At 29.2% G+C, this 9,713-nt stretch overlaps 1 protein-coding gene across 1 annotated transcript; it reads right to left on the reverse strand.

Moving 5' to 3' along the window:
* Positions 1-69: 69 nt before the first annotated feature.
* On the reverse strand, positions 70-6,996 carry LOC113375538 (intraflagellar transport protein 74 homolog). Its single transcript, XM_026615471.1, has 11 exons — positions 6,844-6,996; positions 3,138-3,381; positions 2,763-2,896; positions 2,601-2,663; positions 2,262-2,453; positions 2,002-2,112; positions 1,766-1,867; positions 1,343-1,564; positions 1,220-1,276; positions 338-562; positions 70-273 (listed from the first exon to the last, which is right to left on the reverse strand). Exons 1-11 carry the CDS (start codon positions 6,994-6,996, stop codon positions 70-72), a joined length of 1,707 nt encoding a protein of 568 aa, XP_026471256.1.
* Positions 6,997-9,713: the final 2,717 nt, after the last annotated feature.

Below are 9,713 nucleotides of genomic sequence, written 5' to 3' on the forward strand. Positions count from 1 at the left end.
AAATAAATAGTTATTGGAATTTCTTCAACGATTAGTTGCACAATTTGTTTAAAATTTCTAATAAAATTTTTAACTGGTAGGCAATTTGATATTTAACATTTCATTATATTGATTCAATGAATTTAGGCAACTTTGCTTTATGTCTTCAAAAGTTGTAGTAGATTTCATCTGTTGAACTTTTTCATTTAAATTATCTACAGTTGTAGTAAGATCTGATAGCTTATCTTGTAAATCTTTTATACCCAAATACATATCATTATCCTCTAGAGTTTTCTGAAAAATGACATTTTTTATTAAATTGTTTAAGAATAATTTTATTCTTAATATTCCCACATACCTTTAGCTCATCATGTTTTCGCTGTGCTTCAATCACAGCATTTTTAGTTGGCTCACTCTTCTTTTTTAGCATCTCTTTCTCTCTCAGTAATTCTTGTATATGTTCATTATGTTTCTCTCTCAAACTGTGCAGATCTGTTACAATCAGCAACTCTTGTTGCATTTTTTTTTCTGTATCCATTATTGAATTCAGTTCTGAATGCATTTTATTTTCCATTGCTTGCACCTAGTCAATGTGAAATTTATAAAAGTAAGTGAAAATTTCTAAATTGTATAAGTTTTAGATTATATTGCATACACACTAGAATTTTACTTTCCATTCAATTTATGGCGTATAGTAGTAATGTTCATAATTATATAATATTCATAAAATTTATTATTCAAATTTTTAATTATTTCACATGACAAAATTTGTTTAGCCACAAGTTTACTCATAAGAATTTTTCACTTTTGCTTATATTGTAAAGAATAGTTTCAATTAAACATGTTTTTATGAATGTACATTATTTTCTTTGCAAATAATCAAAATGAAGAAAATTGAAAATTGAGTTGAAGAAAATTGTTGGTGTTATTTACTTTTTTTAAATGTCGATGCTAGCGGCGAACGAATTAACAACGTGAAATTAAATTGTTTAAAAAGTCACCTGTGAAATATTAATATGACATGAAGAATAATTTGAATTGTAGACGTATTGCTCTTATTATAATTTTTACTGAATAAAACAACTAACATTATTTTAATCATCATGAAATTTGAATAAATAATGAGTCTGTTAAAGTTAATTGTTATTTCAGAATGTCCATGAAGTGAATTTTTTGCATAAAATTATGTGCGACGTCAATACTTCAACTATTAACTATTAACTTCTTTGTAGTTCTGTACCTTCTTTAGTTGTTGCATCATAGAATTGTAGTGATGAGTAGGACTTTCGCTTGAATTCTGAAATTGAAATTAATTCTCAACAACTCTATATTATAAGAATCTAATGCTTTTTGAAAATTTTACAAAGTTGTCTTTTGCCACGTGCATGTGGTCAACTGATTCTCCAGTAACGCTTAAGCTGCTGTGACTTAAACAATGAACGATTAGTTCTTGCAACTCCTTCAGCTTTGACATTTCTTCATCATAAACTTGTGGAAATGATTGCAGGAATTCTTCCATAGCATCATCGCGTTTGCGCAATTCTATGTATTTCTGATGACGTTCCCCATTTCCTTCTTCTAAATCCTGAGAAAAATATTAATAATAATGTTAGTATTGTAGTACTTTGACATTAGCTGTTCAGAATGTGCAGTTCAAGATAATGTCTCCTTTGTTCAGCAATATTATTATGGTTGTTGATAAAAACAGTGTTTAGTAATATCAAAACTTGATATGATTTGTGTTGGTTTTTCCACATGCGAAAAACGTTGCTTATTTTAGATTCACCTGTTCAGCTTGGTCTAACTGTTTTTTCTTCTTTTTAATCTCTTCATTCAAATGCTTCATTTGTTTATCCATGCTAGAGACAGCTGCATTATCTTCTCGAACCTAAATTGAAAAATAATTTTATTAAAATTTAACAAAAAAAACTTTGTTAAATAATTTGAATTAATTATTCACAAATTTTGTCTTTATGCAATATTTTATTAGACGGATGGTACTAGTGGATTGCGAATTATTACCTGTGCGAGAAGTTTTTCTCTTTCTTCGGCAGGAGTTAGGCGTGTCGCCTGATCTTCTAATAATTGTTGACGTTTCTGTTCAGTTTCTCTTATACGCTCGAACAGTCTTGCCTAAATAAAGTATTTAAAATATTGGTCTTAGATTTATTGTCCATGAACCAAATTTATACTATAGTAATAATATTCTTAGAGTTGAATTCAATTTAATATAAAATTCATATGCACTAAGTGTTAATGTCAAGAATTTAAAATATTCTTACGGCGTCCAGCCGCAATTGGGATCCACTGATTTCGACATGCAAGCGGTCGCGTTCCTTGGTAATTTCATCCAATTCATTTTGCATTTCAATAGCACGTTGTTGTAGTTCCTGATTTTTACTTCTCATTTCCAAATATTTAGCTTTCTCTTTGTCGGGCATTTCATTAATGATATGCATAATCTTTTGATTTTCCTGTAATGGTAACAGTATTATTGAGGTATTTCGCTTCTTAAGGACAAAAATAACAGAATTGAGAATAAAAAAATAATTAGATAAAACATTCAGAACTACAATTGTTTCTGTAAAACGCAAAAAAAAAACAAAATTTAATATTGTTACCTCCTCAATCTGCTTTTCTAATTGAATCATATTTTCTTCAGCTTTTTGTCTCTGTTCAAACACCTATATAAAATATAGTAATTGTATCAGTTCAGGAAGTTTATGCAACTATACATACATAATGTGCCTAAATATAAAATAAATCGAGTTTTGGTTTCTCACACTTTCAACGTTGGCTTGTAAAATTTCATTTTGCTCCCTTAGCTTTTGTGCCTGGTTCTCCATCCTCGACCGATCACCTCCAGAAGACAAATTTTCCATGACTAAATTGTAATCTGCCAATTTTCCTTGCAGCTCTTAAAAGTAATTTTACTATAAGAAATTTTAGATACATGAAAATTATTGTTAAATTGTTAAATAATTGAAATATTGTAGAATCTTTTAAAGTAGCCCAGGAAAAATTGATAAAACACAGGTGTGATAATAGATTTTGAACAAATTATTGAAATGGAAATGTATGAATGTACAATACATTGTGATAAAATTGGCATTGAATTAAAATATTGAATCTTATTTAGAATTTTCAATTTGCGGAACCTGTAAGTTCTGCGGCGATTCGTTTGACCTTTTTGTCATAGTGTTTCTTGGCGCTCTGTTCTCTAGCAGCAGCTTGGGTGAACGTCTGTAAACGCACGATTTCCTCTTGTAGATCTCGCATCTTCAACTGCAAAACGCCTTCCCAATAGCGCCTGTCTTGGATCTGGCGAGTGTTACCGCCTCCGCTCGATGCCGTGGCCAGGCCGCTGATACCGTGCTGCGTTATCGGCCGGTCCAGGATGCTCTAAACGGAAATAGGGTTTGAATACACAGATTTCAACTTCGTTTTTGTTATGTTCATAAGAGGGTGCTTTCTTCATCAGCTATTCCGATCAAATCCAACTGTCTTTGATCATTTGAAATTTTGATCTTAACTCAAAATTGACTTTTCGGTCCTTTGCGCTGCCTTTACAAGACGTGTCATTCACACGCACGAATATATACACACCTATATACGTATATATATATATATATATATATATATATATATATAGGTGTGTATATATTCGTGCTCCTTATTCGCGGGGGATATATATATATATATATATATATATATATACTATCTGACCCGGCAAACGTTATTTTGCTAAGTAAGGTATATTCTAAACAATTTCTATAGAATCAAAAATATTAATACTTTAAGTGTATAAGGATGTGTTGTTTGAATGCTATATACAATGAGGTATTATAAAAACAATAAACCGTATTAGTTTGTCTATATTTTGTCAACACAATCAAACTGGAAGTATTATACACTTTCTATAGAAAACATGGTATGATCCAATCCAAGTCTTTTTTGGTATTTCCACTTATTGATTACGTTTCAAGTTTTTCAGATTCCTTTTGGATTCTGGATTTAGTGTATAATTGTGAATAATACTACTGAGCTTATACAAAATTTTCAAATTTCTGCGAGGAGAGATAGAAAATGAATTAAGTATTTCTTCTTTGACCTGCTTTTTGAAAAGTTTCAAGTAACATTCGATGAAAATATCCATTTGATTGATGCCGAATTTAGGTTCTGAATTTAAATAACATAATTAAAAAATAATATATCATAGAAAATGTTTTATAAATACCAATGAGTATATAATTATACAAATGAGATCTTTCAGAGTACCGTGTTTGAGAAAAAAATGATTTGCAAAAAAAAAGAGTGTTACAACGCCAAAAAGTGCGTTTTCATATTAACATTTCAAAAGAGTTGATATTTTGAGTTTCTAGTAACACTTGCGGCCCGTTCACTAACGTTTTTATATATAAATTAAACTACAAACAAAGCTACTTACTACAATTTAATCATAATTAAATAATATTCACGTAAAATATCCTATTGAACGTAATTGAACATCATCTGTCAAAAACGTTTGACATTTCACGGATTAGCAACCGTCCATTGTTTTATTTAGATTACGCTTCTACAAAAATTTTCAAATTAAAAATAAAAAGTTTCTACGCGGATTTGAAATAATTTCTCACCTTTTGGACTTTCTCTGGATTGGCACGAATTTTTCAAGACTAAGACTGGCCAAATTGATTCAGCCGTTTTCGAGCTTTACTTGGCCTTTTAAAAGAGAGCTCCATTTTTATATATAAGAAGATATATATATATATATATATATATATATATATATATATATATATATATAGGTGTGTATATACAGTGAAACCTCCTTATTCGCGGGGGATACGTTACGCAAATGCAGGATAGCGTTTTATATGATCATGGGGATACGTTCCAAGGTGACTAAATAATCCGCAAATAATGAATAAATCCGCAAATACAGGATGGCATTTTATATGGAATTCTAGGGAATACGTTTCAAGGTGGCACGATAAAGAAAAATAAATATTGTTGAGAAATATTATTTAATATGCAATATTTTAAGTATAACAGATTCCATATTAAAATTAGTTAGCGATAAGTTTAGTATCAAATCTAACACTGGTATTAAATTTTTATATTAATTACAATAATATTAAAAGTCAATTTATAAAAGTTTTATATTAATGTTAGATGCGGTACTAAACTTTTGTACTAAAACGTACTTAAACTTACTAAACTTATGTACTAAACTTACCAACTAATTTTAATGTGAGATCTGATATACTTAAGATATTCAATATCATATAATATTTCTCAGCAATATATAAAACAAATATTAGTTTTAATTATAGTTTTTGTACATTTTGATTAAATTTGTTTAGGCTAAGGCAATATTTGAAGAACTTTGTAATATTATTTGCTTCTTTAATTCAAACTGATACTCAGTCACATCAGTAATTTGCCTCTTAAAATAACACTTTCCATATACTGATCAATGTCCATATAGAAATCGCACAGTTCATTTTTAATTCTTCACTAAGATTTTTCAAATTAAATGTCACGTTTCTATGCTTGTAGAAGCAATTGAAGTGAATTACTCTTCTTCAATGGACTGGGAATGTGGATTTTATGTCGATTCGAGTCAAATTACTAAAAATCTATTGTATTCCTTGAGTAATAAATAAGGTTGTTTGCATTCTATTAGTTTACATTCTCAAAAACACCGATAGCGGCGAAGACGGCCAAGGCAACGGAGGCGGCTTATGTCAAAGATTTCTTTTTTAGTTTAAAATGACGGCATTTACAAAGGATTTTGGGTTCGATACATATCATATATTGGAATCCGCGAATAACGAAATTTTTAGCCGCGAATATAGAAATTGGGTCACATTTTTTTTTGCCGCATCAATCGAATCGAATCAATCGAATCATTTCGAAATTTTACTTGATTCGAATCAACTCGTATCGTATCATCAAACTGAAAAGTATTTACTGCGATACATGTAGGAACATAATTATATTTATAAAATACAAAAAATAATTTTAATGAATATGAATATAAAACTAAAAAATTGAATTAAATCATGCGAGCCACCCGAATTCAATCGACTCATTCGAGTTACTCGCATGAGAAACTGTATATTAATTCTTTGATGTAATTAAAGTATTTTGATTATTGTTTTATATGCTTTAATGATGCAAAGTGTGCGGTTAAAACAATATTTTTACCGTCTTTATAATATAATCATTTTTAATAATTTTGTAATATATTTTTTGGTAGTCATTTTGGTTACTACCAAGTTATCGAGTATATTGGTCAAACTCAATACTTTTTATCATAAATGTTTATCACATTTACATTTAAATAAATATATGCATAATTTGTCCATACATAAGCTTGACTCTAGTTGATTCGATCAGGTTTTCTTTCATCTAATTCAAATCATTCAATTTTTTTTTTATAATTTTATTCGAACAGCGATCAGAACTTATGGGTTCTATGAGCTGTTGTGATTAAGATCTTACAAACTACGTTTGTTTTGTTACAGATGGCAACCCAAACAGTTGTCACATGTCTGTATGAATAATTTTTATTACAATCTCTGTAATAGGACAAGTATGGTGCAACAATGTCGGGCGAGGGCTATTTTCACTTGGAAACATATTGCTATCTATATTTTCAAGTGAAAATCGTTGTCAATGTTGCCTGACAACAGGCTGCTCGAAGTGGGTATCGAACTTGGGTCCCTCGAAACAAGTCCCGTCGCTCTTAACCGCTTACCTACGGGCTAGCCCATATCATTTAAATAAAAAAAAATCAAGTCGTGCACACACACATAAATAAAATAAATAAAACATAAAAACAAAACTTGTAAACACCTGGCTTTGGCGACTAATAGACGTGCCAAATCTCGTCGCGGTTTTTGGTGGTAGTGCTGTGTTCATGGCCAGGCGGCTGGCAGTTCCTAACCGTCCAGTTGGGGGTCTATGCGAGGCTGCACCGTGGACGTTGGTACCGTAACTGCTTTGCATATTCTGCGCACTAAATTATGATCCAAATCTTGTAATTAAATGCACAAAATCATTTCTTACTTGTATACGAATTCTTTATACACTTAAGGGGTTAGGGGTGCTTGGAATTTTTGAAAAATCGATTTTTATTTTTTTGCATTTTCATTAAGTGTAATATCTTGAAAATGTTCTCTGAAAATTTCAAGTTGATCCGATGATTACTTTTTGAGTTTTTGGACGCAAGTGGAGAGCTCATACTTATACTCAAGATTATTCTCCCTCACCTCCTGATGTTTTAAAAGCTTTTAAACCGATTTACGACGATCTCAGCAATGATAATTTACTTTCAAGATGTGTAGTTCGAGATTGAATCCATAATCAGAAAAAATTAAAAGCTTCAACCAACTAGTGTAAAAAATATGCCTAAAAACCGTGAATACTAGTTCTACTATCGTACAAACTGCTAAATACATATACATAATCATTATTATTGATTATGGATACCCTAGGACCTAATTGTGGGTATAATTCCCATTGGTATGCTGAAAAATTGGATGCTGCACGTGTTAAAGTGGCAGACAATGACTGATGAACTATTATATGGTCTATAAATAGATGACTTGGTTTAAGTAATTCAATAATTCGAATTTCTGTACGTAAATCCAATGTGAAACTTTAAACGCGTTTTTCTCAAAACTATGTTTTTTGAACCGGTAGCCACTGTAACTCAAAAACCGCTTAGTAAATTTTAATGAAATTTATACAGCTGTTAGAATACATAATAAACTCGGGCCTGATCGAAGGATTTTAATTTTTTCAAAAATTTCAATTTTTTAAGACCAATTAACTGTTGATTTTTTACCCAAAAATCTAGAAATTTTATTTTTGATGCTGCCATTTTGTTAATTTTTGCAAAAAAAAGAAAACCTTCGATCAGGCCCAGGATTATCTATTTATGAAACTATTTTTTTTTTATTTGATTGATTTTAGATGAATCTCTAAGGAGTTATGATGGTCACCGCCAGGACCGTTTTTTAAAACAGGGTCAACAAAAACAGCTATAACTTTGGAAATATTTTTTTTTTTCTGAAATTTTTGTTATTTCAAGTCGAAACATTGTACAATGATGCCATATTAAAATTTTTGTAAAAAAACATCGTTTAATAACAAAAAAAACAATACTGAAAATTCTCATTTTTTCGTACCACCAAGTACCCCTAACCCCTTAATAAACTTAAGAGTAATAATAATAATAATAATAATAATAATAATAATAATAATAATAATAATAATAATAATAATATACTACTCGCATATGCAAATGTAGAGCCAATTTGTCGAAAGAGTCATTATCGAATACAATATTTAAAATGATTTTATTCATTAACTGCTTTGAAGAGATCATCATAAACAACACAAGGTATTAAAAAAAAATACGCAAAGATTTATAATATTAAAAGAAACTGCAATTTAAATAAAGTTTTAGTATACATTAACTAAACTAAACTGGTAATATTTAAAAATGCCAGTAATATTACATTTAAAACATAATTTATCAAGCGCTGTATAAAAATTTTACATTATACAAGAATATGTACTAATAATATTTTTAATCTATCACTATTAAATTGAAGAAACATTATTATTTTCTAATAATCAATCAATAATTTAAATAATTTATTATTTATTAGTTATAACGGCACCTTCTAGAAACTGGCCTGCTTCCATCCTGCCAGCGTCCGCTATAATTATCCATTTTGCCAAATTATTCTGTCAGTAGAGTATTTCGATAAAATTATTTACAAAAATTATATTTCACTATTTGATAAGATATATAATGACAAGCAACTGGGACGCGAAACGATCTAATGACATCCATGTGACAGAGGCTTATGTTTTTGAATTAGTTGGCATGGTGATAGTGACGAGTTTCATATACAATGCAACCATGCATCGTTGAATCATTTTTGTTTAGATAGTTAAAATTAAGGAAATAATTTTAACCTGCAAGGGATCAGTAATTACGTTATTTATATTTTTAAATCATATAAGATATTACGAATTTAGAACTAGATGTTAGTCTTATACACAGTTATAAAAAATCAAAGTAATCTCGTCAAAACATTAGTAATTTTATTTATAATATTAATTTTGTATAAAATATTTTCAATTAAATGTAACAGCTAGGCATATTGGTTGAAATAAAAATATATTCAACAGTATAGATAATTAATAATAAAAAGAAAAACATGAACTTATAAATAAATATTTTATTTTTGATTGTTTATTTAAATTAAAAATAAAAAAGTAGCCGTTATGACCATATGGACTTATATGGTGCCGATAGAACATTACAGAAATTTTTATTGTATTTGGCCCACGGTGACAGTTCCTTTTTTATTCTTATTTTAGTCATATATGATTCGAAAGTTAAGGTAAAAATACCCTTTGTGTATTATGACATATTAACAAAAATAGAGCAACGCAAACTAGTATATATTGTGCCTTAAAGCACATTAACAAATCTAATTTTTTGAACGAAAAAATACGAAAACATTTGAAAAGATAATTAATGCATTTCTTTAAATTTTAAGATTTTCGTACTTTAGAAAAAAAACTAGTGGGACCCATGGCATCGTGCCTTAAGGCAAATTGCTGGAACTTTCCGTACCAAAAATTATTATTTTTTTAAAATCGATTAACATTTTTGAAAAAAAAATACTTCGAAAAAATTAGAT

This window comes from Ctenocephalides felis, unplaced genomic scaffold (genome assembly GCF_003426905.1).
Source record: "Ctenocephalides felis isolate EL2017-DRISC unplaced genomic scaffold, ASM342690v1 CF-g0.4_SCAFFOLD_01886, whole genome shotgun sequence".
NCBI lineage: Eukaryota > Metazoa > Arthropoda > Insecta > Siphonaptera > Pulicidae > Ctenocephalides > Ctenocephalides felis.